At 44.1% G+C, this 14,555-nt stretch overlaps 1 protein-coding gene across 1 annotated transcript in view; it reads right to left on the reverse strand.

The window, feature by feature from the left end:
- LOC311051675 (uncharacterized protein) overlaps positions 1-14,555 on the reverse strand; it is a gene marked incomplete at both ends in the record, with an annotated part of 49,894 nt that overhangs the window by 15,192 nt on the left and 20,147 nt on the right. The window contains 3 exons of the mRNA XM_084066258.1: positions 46-207; positions 13,993-14,105; positions 14,290-14,390. Coding sequence (XP_083922384.1) covers positions 46-207; positions 13,993-14,105; positions 14,290-14,390 — 376 coding nt within the window. The remainder of the gene's footprint in view (positions 1-45; positions 208-13,992; positions 14,106-14,289; positions 14,391-14,555) is intronic.

Consider the following 14,555-nt stretch of genomic DNA (forward strand, 5'->3'; position numbering starts at 1 on the left):
TGTGCACAGTTACTGTTTCTATTATCTTTACTTTATTGTTTTTACCTTCCCAGAGACAAGGTGGGACACAAACTCAGCCAATCCTTTCTCATTTGGAGATGCAGTCAGGTAGTCAAACACTGCATTGATGACAACGTCTTTCTGAGCAAGAGGCAACACCACAAGTTCTGCACTCTGCTTTGGAGACAGGAGCTTTACAGCCTCCAGCTGCACATAAAGAAAAACAAGAAAAACTCATTGCTGGATTGTATTTTATTTAAAACAATCTAGTAATTAATAAAGGTCTAATCATTCTTTGGTGTTTTATAGGTGATGAGGTCTTACAGGGGAGAAGCCTGGGTTGAGCTTCAGGAATTCTCTGACAGAAACAAGACTTGAGAAAGGCCCAAAGTTGTTCTGCAACCAGTGAACACTGCTGTTGGACACACAGCCTTGGCCTGGAGGGGACAGATCAGAATGAAACATATTCAAGCTGAAAGGTATCTAGAAATAATACGTTTTCCATACGATCTGTTATTGAGATTGTAGGAGCCAGTTCTTTATATTCAATATTATTTATTTATTTATTGACCTTGTATGGTGGTGTGTGGATACTAATGGCTGCAGTGTGCACAATCCCCAGCAGGTCTCCCTTATAAGGACTTGTGTGTCACTACAGGGGCGTGACAGACTGAAAAGCACACAGTCTTTAGACCTTGTTGGCGTGCGGGAGATTTGAATCTATTATTTTATTCTACAACCAGTTTTAGTTTTCTTTTTATGTTTTGCATCTCTGCAAGAAAGAAAATAAACATCTTTAATTTGAAACGTAACCAAACCTGGAGTGGACATTCTATTTTCTTCAACAAACAAGCGTCTATTATTTTAGTCTGTCCAAGGAGTGACTCACACGAATGGAAAAGGTTGATTTTGAACAAAAGGATATGTGGTCACTACAATAGTCTAAAGACTCGCTTTGGATTGATACATTTTGAACGAATGGATTGGAAGATATAGCCATCTGTTTGAGTGGAGGACAGCGTGGCTGAGAGAACAAAGGAGGACAAAGAAAGTCGGCGCGGTGCTTTGCAACGCAGCAGCGGTAAATACAAACTTTTTAAAACAAATCATAAAGAAGAAACTATGACCTGACACTCGACATGTGTGGATGAATTCGATAAAGGAGGACCTGAAGTTAATTTAGGAGCAAAGAAAAGTGACTTTTGATGCGCATTATCATTGACATTAATTTTTTTCATTGCCACTGAATAACAAAATGTGCGCTAAAAACCCAGGCCCTCTCTACCTGAATCAATGAATGGAATGGAATGGAATGGATTGGACTGGACACATAACAGCATCTGATTGTGCTTGTACTGCCTTGTGTATTTACGTTGATTAAAAACTGGAACCGATGCAAATCAAATGGATGAAGAAATGAATGGAACCGAATCAAATGCGGCGGAGTTCACCGCGGGTGAACCCGACGTTTCTCAAAGGGACGGGGAACGGGTTGCAAAAATGCGCTCTGCCCGTAAATACAAACTCTCATGGCTAACGCGGAGAAAGAACATTATAAAGGAACTAATGAAGGACAATACGAATACAGAGGAATTGGATGAAAACATGGCCAAGTACAAAACACTGTTGGACGATTTTAAAGAGGCTCACTTGTCTTATCACAAGCTGCTAAATGAGTCCGAAGAAATATATGAAAGTGAGACTTGGTTTCAAGCAAAAATGTGCAACAGTAATGACTTTATTGATCTTGTAACAAAATGGAAGGCTGACCCCACAACCAAGCCTGATGATGGCATTGCGCTTGGTGACAGTGCGTCTGGTGTCTGGAGATCCAGGCGCAACTCAAGTTCATGTGCGTCAAGCAGGTCCAGAGGGAGCGCACACTCATCTGTATCTTCTGCTCGCATACGTGCAGAAGCCGAAAAGGCTGCTGCAATTGCAAAATTAAAGGCACTACAAAGTAAACATGTGTTGGAGGAGGAAGAGGAGAGACTCAATGCACAAATGGCGCAAATAAGAAAAGACAAGGAAACTCTAAATGTGCAGGCTGATTTGGATGCGGCCACTGCCAAAATCAATGTTCTTACAATTGTGTTAAAACAAAGTCCTGTTCAAATTGAAAGTGCACCTCCACCAGCAATGGATGGAATGAATGAATATTGTGACAAAGGGGGTGACACACTACCTGAAAAGGAAAAGGAAAAAGATGACACACAAAAGGAACCAGTGCATAGGAGCACTACAAGTACACAAAGTGTGCGCCCAAAGGAACCACAATACCGCTCATATCCACAGGGACCACCACCTAAACCACGAGAATTTTATATTCAAAAACAATATGGTGATGGACAGCCTGACAAACCACTTTACTCCATACAGGACAAAACCTCTAAACAACCCCAATCACATGGATCACAATTAAAGGATGACATTAAAATGTCCAAGCAACAAGCCCCTGTGCAAGACACAACTCTGTACAGTATTTTGAAAAAGCAAAATGAAATTACTGCCTCTCTTGTAAAGCAACACCATCATTCCTCTTTGCCTCGAAAGGACATCAAGGTCTTTGAAGGTGATCCACTTGAATACAGATCATTTATGAGAGCCTTTGAACATTTCATTGAAGCCAAAACAAGCTCTGGAAAAGACAGGTTGTACTATTTGGAACAGTACACCAGGGGCCAGTCAAGGGAACTTATCAGAACGTGTCTGTACATGGAACCAGATAGGGGATATCATAAAGCTAAGGAGCTCCTCCAAGAGCATTATGGCAATGAATTCAAAATAGCTATTGCCTATATAGAAAAGGCCCTGTCATGGTCTTCTATCAAATCTGAGGATCCTAAAGCTTTGGAGGCATTTGCTTTATATTTAAGAGGGTGCTGTAATGCAATGGAGGAACTCACTTATATGGAGGAACTTGACTTATCTTCTAATCTAAAATCTCTGGTCGCCAAGTTGCCATATAAAATCAGAGAGAAATGGAGATCTGAAGTCTGTGTGCTACAGGAAAAGCGCAATGGCAAAGTCAGATTTTGTGACCTGGTCAGGTTCCTTGAATGCCAAGTGAAGATTCTTACAGACCCTGTATTTGGCAACATTCAAGACCCAACTGCCCAAAAAGTGCCAAAGACAGCCATGTCCAAAAAGCCCAAATCCACTAGCAGCAGCTTTGCCACCAGCATAACAAATGTTGACTGCAATTCCCAGGCACCGCAGTCACAAGACAGCTCCCAGGATGCAAACAAGCTTTTCTGTCTGTTCTGTTCAGGTGCCCATATAATGGATGGATGTCAACAATTCAAGAGGAAATTGCACAGAGACAAAATCACCTTTTTGAAAGAAAGGGGAATATGTTTTGGATGTCTTGTACAAGGGCACATGAGCAACAACTGCCATAAACGCTTGTCATGTAAAGAGTGCAAACTAAACCATCCAACTGTGCTTCATATAGGAAAGAAAAAAGGAACAGCATCAGAAACAACTGAAATGTCTGAAACAGCACAGGCCAGTGCATCTCCGAAAGCATGTGGGCATATTGGGGCCGGTGAAGAGGAGTGTGTGCTATCTATTGTGCCTGTTAAAATAAAATCCAACAAAGGAAATCAAATTATACAAACCTACGCATTCCTTGACCCTGGCAGTTCAGCCTCATTTTGCACAAACAGTCTCATGCATCAGCTGAACATAAGAGGAAAAAGAACCAACATCCTTCTCCGTACCATGGGTCAAGAAAAGACTGTCAGTAGTCACATAGTAACAGGTTTGGAGGTGAGCGAGCTTCATGGCAACACCTTTATAGCCCTCCCAGAATTGTACACCCAGAAAACCATGCCTGTTACAAAACACAACATTCCCAACCAGGCTGATATATCCAATTGGCCGTACCTCAAAAACATCAAACTCCCCACCATAGATGCAGACATTGGCCTGCTGATTGGCACAAATGCACCCAAGGTAATGGAACCACAACAGGTCATTAACAGCCAAGGAGAAGGCCCATATGCAGTAAGGACACTGCTAGGATGGGTGGTCAATGGTCCATTAAGAGGAGGAGGTACAAAGGCCAACACTGCAGCTGCAGTCAACAGGATCTCAGTAGTTGACCTTCATGATTTACTGGTCACACAGTACAACACTGACTTTGTTGAAAAATCCTATGAGGACAAAAGGGAAATGTCAATAGAGGACAAACAGTTTTTGAAAATTGTTGAAGATTCAACCATGATTGTGGATGGACACTACAGTTTTAAATTACCATTCAGGAGCCATGATGTTTCACTGCCAAATAATCGGCAGGTTGCAGAACAGGGACTTTGGAGCTTAAAAAGGAAGTTCTTAAAAAATGCATCATACCACGAGGAGTACACACGTTTCCTCAGTGATGTCATTGATCAAGGATACGCTGAGGCAGTGCCACAGGGGCAGCTGAAGCAAAAGGATGGGACAGTGTGGTACATACCTCATCATGGGGTGTACCACCCCAAAAAAAGAAAGCTCAGAGTAGTTTTTGACTGTGGAGCATCCTTCAAAGGCACCTCACTCAACTCAGAGCTACTCCAGGGTCCTGACTTAATTAAACCTCTCATAGGAGTGCTCACCAGATTCCGACAGGAGCCTATTGCAATAATGGGAGACATTCAAGCAATGTTTCATCAAGTGAAAGTTGCAGAAGAGGATGTCAATTTTCTGAGATTTCTGTGGTGGCCAGGGGGTGATATAGGCGCTGACCCTCTTGAATACCGTATGGTTGTGCACCTTTTTGGTGCTGTGTCATCACCCAGCTGCGCAAACTATGCGCTCCGAAGGACAGCTGAGGATAACAGGAATCAATTCAGACCTGAAGTAATTGACACTATCCTAAACAACATCTATGTGGACGATTGCTTAAAATCTGTAGCCACGGAGGATGAAGCAATACTTCTTATCAAAGAACTCACAACCGCCTGTCATAGTGGATGTTTCCACTTTTCCAAATGGATAACCAACAGCCGCAGAGTACTGTTCTCAGTCCCTGAAGCAGACCGAGCTAAAGAGGTGAAAGAGCTCAACTTAGACAAAGATCGACTCCCAACAGAAAGAGCACTTGGTGTGCAGTGGTGCGTGGAGGATGACAATTTTACATTCAATGTCACCACCAAGACGCAGCCACACACAAGGAGAGGGATCCTGTCTGTTGTTAGCTCCATTTATGACCCTTTAGGGTTTCTTGCACCTTTCACTCTGCCTGCCAAACTGCTATTGCAAGAGCTATGTAGCTTGAACCTTGGCTGGGATGAGGAAATACCCAATATGTTCTCTGAGCGGTGGGTTAAATGGAAATTAGATCTCCAGAAGATCACTGACTTCAAAGTTAGAAGATGCCTCAAACCCAATGACTTTGGCAAACCCATACAGGCACAACTACATCATTTTGCGGACGCAAGTGAAGCAGGGTATGGTACAGTGAGCTATTTGAGGCTGATGAATGACAAAAACACTATTCACGTTGCCTTCATGATGGGGAAGGCAAGAGTTGCCCCCCTCAAAAAGATTACAATCCCCAGGATGGAGCTTGCTGCTGCAGTACTGGCCACTAAAGTGGATAAAGTTCTCAGAAGAGAGTTACAGCTGCAGCTTGAAAGCTCAATGTTTTGGACTGATAGCCAATCAGTGCTCAAGTATATAGCAAACCAACACACAAGATTCCACACATTTGTGGCTAACAGAGTCTCCACCATTAGGGAAGCCACAAAAATGACGCAGTGGAGATATGTCAACACAAAGGTGAACCCTGCTGATGTTGCCTCCAGGGGACAGAATGCAGACAAATTCATGGAGAATTGGAACTGGATCCATGGCCCAGACATACTCTGGAAGTCAGAAAGGGACTGGCCACAGTTTCCATTAGAATTGGTCTCACACTCCTTTGATGACCCAGAGGTCAAGAGAAATCCTGCTGTGAGTACAATCATTGTAAAAGACAATGGAAATCCAACTGACACATTTCTCACACACTTTTCCAGCTGGAGAAAGCTGAAAGTTGCAGTAGCATGGATTTTAAAACTCAAAGAAACTTTGAAACTACTGGTTCACAGGAAAAATGAATTTCATCCCACTGTGATTGCCTCAAACATAATCACTCGAAGCACTAGGAAAATGATGGACCAGAAGACAAATGTCAAAACCTCATTGGGTGGACAGACAGTTACTCTGGAAGATCTAGAGAAGGCAGAAAACGCAATCATCTGTCAAACGCAAAAGCAATACTTTCCAGAAGAAATGACAACCTTGCAAATGGGGACATCTGGTGTCAAAAAGACAAGTAATATCTACAAGCTTGACCCAGTGTTCAAGGATGGTGTGCTCAGAGTGGGAGGACGTCTGAGTAGGGCAGCTATGCCAGAAGAGAGCAAATTCCCTGTCATACTCCCCAAATATTCTCATGTATCCACACTCATTCTCAGGCACATGCATGACAAAACTGGACATGGAGGAAGAAACCACATTCTGTCCGAACTCAGGAAAAAATATTGGATAATCAAGGCCAACTCTGCAGCAAGAAAAATAATAGGAGAATGTGTTGTATGCAGACGGCACAGGGCCAGAATTGGAGAGCAAAAGATGGCCGATTTGCCACAGGAAAGGCTCGAGCCAGACTTGCCTCCATTTTCCAATGTTGGCGTAGATTATTTTGGCCCAATTGAAACTAAAAGAGGACGAACCATCTTGAAGAGGTATGGAGTGCTATTCACTTGCATGACTAGTAGAGCTGTGCACATCGAAGTGGCCAACTCCCTCGACACTGACTCATGCCTCAACGCCTTGAGACGTTTCATTTGTAGAAGAGGACAAGTGAAACATATCAGATCCGATAATGGAACTAATTTTGTTGGGGCTCAGAGAGAATTAAAGGAAGCCCTTGCTGCACTGAACCAGCAAAGGATTCAAGGAGCTTTGCTTCAAAAAGGCATACAGTGGAGTTTCAACCCCCCAGGAGCATCCCACCATGGAGGAGTATGGGAGCGACTCATAAAGTCTGTAAGGCAAGTGCTCCATTCTGTTTTGAAACAGCAGGCTCTAGATGATGAGGGACTACAGACTCTGTTATGCGAAGTGGAGGCCATCCTAAACAGCCGCCCAATCACTACTGTCTCTAATGACCCACAAGACCTAGAGCCTCTTACCCCCAACCACATCTTACTCCTGAACACCAAGCCCATTCTGCCACCTGGAGTCTTTGACAAGAATGACCTGTACGTGAGACGCCGATGGAAACAGGTGCAGTACATGTCCGATTTATTTTGGAAGCGCTGGTGCCAGGAATACCTGCCCCTCTTGCAAGAAAGGCAGAAATGGTGCAAACGGAGGAGAAGCTTCACTTCTGGAGATGTGGTTATGATAGTGGACCCCTCTGCTCCACGTGGCTCTTGGATCTTGGGAAGAGTTCTGGAAGTTATGGCGGATTCTAAAGGATTGGTGCGAGCTGTAAAGATCAAAACACAGACCAATTCTCAACTCAACTCAACTCAACTTTATTTATATAGCACATTTAAAACAACCACAGCTGCCACAAAGTGCTGTACAGTGCATAGGTAATACAGTATGTAAAAACAAAGATTAAAAACACAGAATACAAAGACAAACACAGAACAAGAAAAGGAGGGGGGCTAGTTCAGAAAAAGAGGTCTCATGCTGTGTTAAAAGCCAAAGAATAAAAGTGCGTTTTAAGCGAGGATTTAAAAATGGCCAGAGAGGGGGCCTGCTTAATCTGCAGGGGAAGATCGTTCCAGAGCTTGGGGGCAGCGACTGAAAAAGCTCTGTCCCCTCTAAGCTTCCGGTTCGCCCACGGGACCTCCAGCAGCATCTGGTCAGCTGACCTGAGGGAGCGGGCAGGAGTGCGGGGGGGGAGGAGCTCAGAGAGGTATGGAGGGGCGAGACCATTTAAGGCTTTAAAAGTAAAAAGCAGAACCTTGAACAGGATTCTAAATTGCACGGGCAGCCAGTGGAGAGAGGCGAGGATGGGAGTTATATGCTCTCTCCTACGTGTGCCAGTTAGCAATCGGGCAGCAGCGTTCTGAATCAGCTGGAGCCGAGCAAGGGAAGACTGACTGGCTCCAAGGTAGAGGGCGTTACAGTAATCCAGCCGAGATGTAATAAAGGCATGGATTACTGTCTCAAAGTGCTGGGTGGATACCAAGGGTTTTACTTTTGCCAACTGTCTCAGATGAAAAAAGCTAGACTTCACCACTGAACTAATTTGGCGATCTAGCTTGAAGTCATTGTCCATTTTAAAACCCAGGTTGGAGACTGTTGGCTTCACAAACTGTGCCAGGGGGCCTAGATCAAAGGGAGGGGGGTTACCAGAACCATTTGGGGCAAACACCACCACCTCAGTTTTCTTTTCATTGAAGCTTAGAAAGCTTAGGGCCATCCAGGCTTTAATGTCCTCGAGGCAAGAGAGAAGAGCTTTAGGTTCAGCATCTTTCTTTTTTAAGGGGACATAGATCTGGCTGTCATCGGCATAAAAATGGAACAAAATGCCATGTTTCCTGAGGATGGACCCTAGCGGCAGGAGATAGAGAGAGAAGAGCACTGGGGCTAAAATAGAGCCCTGTGGAACACCATACGCCAACGGCGCCGGGGCGGATTCAGAGCCAGCAGCGCTGACAGACATGGTTCTGCCCGTCAGGTAGGACCTGAACCACCCTAGCGCCGTTCCGTGGATACCCACAAGGTGCTGCAGACGCCAGAGCAGGACGTTGTGGTCCACTGTGTCGAATGCAGCCGTCAAGTCCAGCAGGACAAGAATTACATGGTCGCCCGCATCATTTGCTCGGAGGATGTCATTAAATACCCTTACGAGTGCAGACTCGGTACTATGCCGGGTTTTAAAGCCAGATTGGAAGACCTCAGGGATGTTATGCTCCTCTAGAAAAGACTGTAACTGGGCATAGACAGCCTTTTCTAGTACCTTGGAGATAAAAGGCAATTTCGATATGGGCCGAAAATGGGCCAACACAGTGGGGTCGAGGCCTGGCTTCTTAAGCAGTGGTTGCACTACAGCATGTTTAAAACACGTGGGAACAAGACCAGAAGAGAGACTGCTATTTATGATGTTCAGGACCACGTGAGCTACGCTGGGGAAAACCTCTTTAAAGAGGCGCGCCGGAATGACGTCGTGAGGCGAACCTGAGGCCTTTATGTGGCTGACTATATCCTCCAAAAAGGACAGTGTTACAGGTTCGAACGAGCTGAGCACGGCGGGGCAAGGGACACAAACAGAGGGGTCAGAGGCAGGAGCAGAGATGAGGGCCCTTGTATTTACCACCTTGTCAATGAAAAAATGCAGGAAGTCATTACAAATGTCTGATGATTCAAAACAGACAGGCTGGGCGATATTAAGAACAGAGTCAATGGTTTGATAGAGTACACGTGGGTTAAGACGGTTAGACTCAATAATATTCGCTAAGTGCTCTCTTTTTGCCTCTTTGACAGTGTTCTGGTAGGAGAGCCAGGATTCCTTTACGATCTGAGAAGAAACCTGCAGCTTGTCCTTCTTCCATTTACGTTCTGCTTTTCGGCACTCCTGTCTAGCTGCACGGGTTCTGTCATTGAACCAGGGCTCAGGCTTTGCCCTGGGCTGCTTGGATCTCAATGGGGCCACAGAGTCCATTATGGTCCCACACGAAGAGTTAAACCAAGAGCACAGTTCCTCTGTGGGAACAGTCGAGGCAGAGGGGACACACAGCTGTTCAAAGGCAGCTGAAAAGCGACTAGCAGTGCGGGGGTTAAGAGTCCGACAGAGTCTAGCAGGAGCCCTAGATCTATTTTCAGTACAAGAGAGAACAACATCAAACAGAACGGGGCAATGATCAGAGAAAGTATTATTACAGATCTCTAGGTTAAGAATAGGCAGCCCATAAGATATCACGAGATCTAATGTATGCCCACGTTCATGAGTAGGACCCGTCACATTTTGCACCATATTAAACGATTCAATAAGGTTTAGGAAGTCCTTCACCATCGGTTTATCGGGGCAACATACGTGTACATTTAGATCTCCGAGAATCAAGACTCGATCATAGTTGGGCAATATTCCAGCCAGGAAATTGGAGAAATCAGTCACAAAATCCTTGTTGTATTTAGGCGGTCGATAAATGAGTGCGCACAAAACAGGCTCAATACGACCCACCTCAAACACAGTCACTTCAAAGCTGGAAAAGGAAGCAGAGCATTGCTTGCATTTAATATCATCCTTATAGATGACCGCTGTTCCCCCACCCAGCCTGCCCGAGGGCCGCGGGGAGTTGAAATAGGAGCAGCCGGCCGGCAGCAGTTCAACGAGGGCACTGCACTCACCCGCCGCCATCCACGTCTCTGTCACACAGAGGAGATCCAGGTCGTGGGAGCTGAAGAAATCCCTCAGGATAAATGTTTTATGTGTCAGCGATCTGGCATTCACCAGGCCAATCCTGACAGGGGCTGGAGCCTTTAATCCGGAGGGGCTAAGATCGCGGGGCAGCGGCCGCAGATTGCGGGGGTTCACGCCGCGACTCCAGCGCCGAGGAGCGCAGGGGCGGCCGGGCTGGAATAGCACCTCCAGGCTAGCAACAGGAGCGAGACAGGTCGCGCTGGGGACCCGGAGTCGTTGCTGCAGGGCGGAGGGAGATAATCCAGGTTTCACGTGGGGCAAAGACGAAAAGCATACACAAGCTTTCAGTTTTACCAGCTTGCCACTCCGTTTTCCACGGCGGCGGAGCCGTTTCCTCCTCGGCGGCGGGACCGAGAGCAGATGAGTCGGGATTCCTGTTAGGAGCGGCGGCTCGGTTTTTTGTTCATTGTGGCAGAATGAGCCAATAATCCTGGCATTTTGTCGGATATCCAGAAGAGATTGGCGATCATACACCAGCAGAGACTTAATCTGAACAGTGCCAAGGCTTAGACACAGCAGAAACACAAACCAAAGCGAGAGCAGGAGACGAGCAGCCAAACACACTGGCGCCATCTTCCACTGACAGCACCTATTAACTTGTAGACCAATGTCCTAGAGAGGCCCATAACCAAGATCTGCCTGCTGCTAGAATGTGAGGAGTGATGCTCCTTGCCTCATGAATGATGGCATGATGACTTCGCCAACCTATGATGAACCCACACCACACCTAAGTTAATGAAATGTTTAGAAGCTCCTTTAAGATACAGTGTATTTTGTAATTGTTTTTTGTTGCTCCAAAATACAATTAGGGGCCGGTTATGTAGGAGCCAGTTCTTTATATTCAATATTATTTATTTATTTATTGACCTTGTATGGTGGTGTGTGGATACTAATGGCTGCAGTGTGCACAATCCCCAGCAGGTCTCCCTTATAAGGACTTGTGTGTCACTACAGGGGCGTGACAGACTGAAAAGCACACAGTCTTTAGACCTTGTTGGCGTGCGGGAGATTTGAATCTATTATTTTATTCTACAACCAGTTTTAGTTTTCTTTTTATGTTTTGCATCTCTGCAAGAAAGAAAATAAACATCTTTAATTTGAAACGTAACCAAACCTGGAGTGGACATTCTATTTTCTTCAACAAACAAGCGTCTATTATTTTAGTCTGTCCAAGGAGTGACTCACACGAATGGAAAAGGTTGATTTTGAACAAAAGGATATGTGGTCACTACAGAGATATTATAGCTACCTGACTGGGACAGGAAAGGGAGGATTAGTTTCATCAGGACCAAATGCTGCTGCTGTGAGGTCATGTTGTCAAGTCTGGTTAGAGCTACGTTTTGTACCATGTTGGCAAGAATATCCAGAGCTGCATCCAACACCCCAAAGGACTTGGAGAGCAACAGTGTCCAGACTGGTCTGGAACCAGTGGAGCTGGGGGACTTGTTACACTTCATCACCGCTGCCAGATCCTGTGCTGTCAACATGGACACCTGGGTGGAAAGAAGAGCAGAAAGAAAATACAGAAAATGTTTAAAGAAGTCAAGATGAGAAAAGCTACTGTTGAGTAGAATTGAGAGACTTTAGTGGCTTACTGAAGCACAAGCGTATTCTTCAATGCCATAGTCACAAAACCTTCCACTCATCATCTGTCCATTGTTGAGGAGGAGCTGTAGTGCAGTGCTTTGGTAGAGAAATGGAAAATATGATCAAACATTTCTTGCATTACAACAAAATTATTCTTAAAGCTGAGATGTGCTGCTTAAAAAAAACTCACCCGTTAACTCCAAGACAAATGTCTGTTTCTGTGAAAACATGAGAGTAAATTAATTCATGTATTAATTTATCCATATTTATGTACGTGTGAAATCTGCTGTACAAATAAACTTGCCTTGCCATAATTATAATGTTTTTTAAATTACTGTAATGTATGTATAGAAAAGTATAAACACTTACCATTTGCTGGAATAATGTTGCACTTAAAGGAGAATTTTGGACTAAAGTTTTATTACCTTTTCTATAATGTTATGATATCTTAGGATGAATGGTACAGTAGAAAAATTTCATAACTACACCCCTGGTCCGCCAGAGCTTAAAAGCCCTCTAAGCTGCCTCATTCACTTGAATGGGGAATCTCACTTACAGTTGAAGCGGATTGGCCTTAGGTTAGATCACATATTTTAATAGCTTTTTTTTTTTTTGTGAGATCTGATGTTCATAGTGACAGAACACTATGCAACCAAAAAAAAAAAAAAAACAGAAGTCTCGCTAGACGAGATTGAAATCTCGAGATTTCAATCTCGGCTAGCGAGACTTCTGTTTTTTTTTTTTTTTTTTTAATCTGCTGTACAAATTTGTGGCGGCTCAGGGGTGGAGTTATGAAATGTTTCTACTGTACCATTCATCCTAAGATATCATAACATCATAGAAAAGGTAATAACACTTTAGTCCAAAATTCTCCTTTAAGGGAAAAGGGTGAAATGGTTGTGAATTTACTGAAATTAACATAATACTCTGCTTAACATTTAAAGCTTGATTACAAATTAAGGTCAATACCTCTCCACTGTATATGGTGCAGCCTAAGAAAAGAAAAGTGCAGATATTAGGCTTTTGCTCATTTCTAAAACACCATGGCAAAACAAAATAACCGATACAAAACAAAGGTAAATGTAACGGCAATGTTTACATCATGTAGATAGAAGATCTCACCTGATGGAACGTGATGAAGTAAAGTTAGCTTGTTGTATGCGATGGATGATGCTACACTCGGAGGAAGAGTAGGCAAGGTCCTGGTCCAGTCTGGTGAAACTGAGACCCAACAAGTCGGGGTTAATATCAGCCAATAATGAATGAAATCACATCTACCTGTCTTCAAAAAACATAATACCGTATTTTCCGCACTATAAGGCGCACCGTCAGTGCGCCTTATAGTGCGGATGCGCCTTATAATCCGATGCGCCTTATATATGTATCAATATTGGTTTCCTTGGTTTCCGCACTATAAGGCGCACCGTCAGTGCGCCTTATAGTGCGGATGCGCCTTATAATGCGGTGCGCCCTATATATGAAAATAATACATTTATTGAAGGTGCGCCTTATACTCAGATGCGCCTTATAGTGCGGAAAATACGGTACTATATATTGATGGATCTACTTACATTATTTGGTATGATGAGCAGGAAATGTTTCCCTGAAAAGTGGCAAAAATATGTTGTCATTTCAAACCTTAATGTGCATGGTTACATTTTCTATTATCTTTACTTTATGTTTTTACCGTTTCCAGAGAACATAACAAGGTGGGACACAAACTCAGCCAATCCCCCCGTTGGAGATGCAGTCAGGGAGTCAAACACTGCGTTGATGACAACGTCTTTCTCAGCAGGAAGAGGCAACACCACAAGTTCTGCACTCTGCTTTGGAGACAGGAGCCTTACAGCCTCCAGCTGCACAGAAACAGACAGTCAAGAAAATAATCATCACCACCACTGGATTTTATTTGATAATAATAATAATAAGGTAACTATTTGGTCTAATCATTCTTTAGCGGGCTTTTTTATGTGACAGCTATGAAGTCTTACAGGGGAGAAGCCTGGGTTGAGATTCAGGAATTCTCTGACAGACACAAGGACTGAGAATGACCCAAACTTGTTCTGCAGCCAGTAAGCACTGCTGTTGGACACACAGCCTTGGTCTGGAGGGATCAGAACAAAATATTAAGGCATCCAAACAGAAAAATGGCTGCACATACCAGTCAAAACATTTTCCAGTAAAGATATCCCATTCTAATTGAGAATAGAATGGGAATATATTTATTTAGCAAATACATTTGAAAATGAGAGCCAAACTGTTATTGAGATATTGCAGTTAGTCAGTACCTGGCTGTGGTCGGGAGAGGAAAGGGAGGATTAGTTCCTTCAGGCCCAAATGCTGCTGCTGTGAGGTCATGTTGTCAAACTGATGGCTAAACTCCTTCAAACTGGTGAATCAAACACAGAATGAGAAATACTTATTTCTTAGCTTATTGGTGAAGCTAGAGAAAAGGCAACGGAGTCATCAAAATCAAAATCATCCCCCAGGAAGAATGAAGGTGCACAGAAAAGTCTATGGAAATCCAGCAGTCAGAATTGCCACTCTCATCTCT

The sequence above is a fragment of the Gymnoscopelus microlampas genome (assembly GCF_963454915.1).
Source record: "Gymnoscopelus microlampas genome assembly, chromosome: 9".
In the NCBI taxonomy this organism is placed as follows: domain Eukaryota; kingdom Metazoa; phylum Chordata; class Actinopteri; order Myctophiformes; family Myctophidae; genus Gymnoscopelus; species Gymnoscopelus microlampas.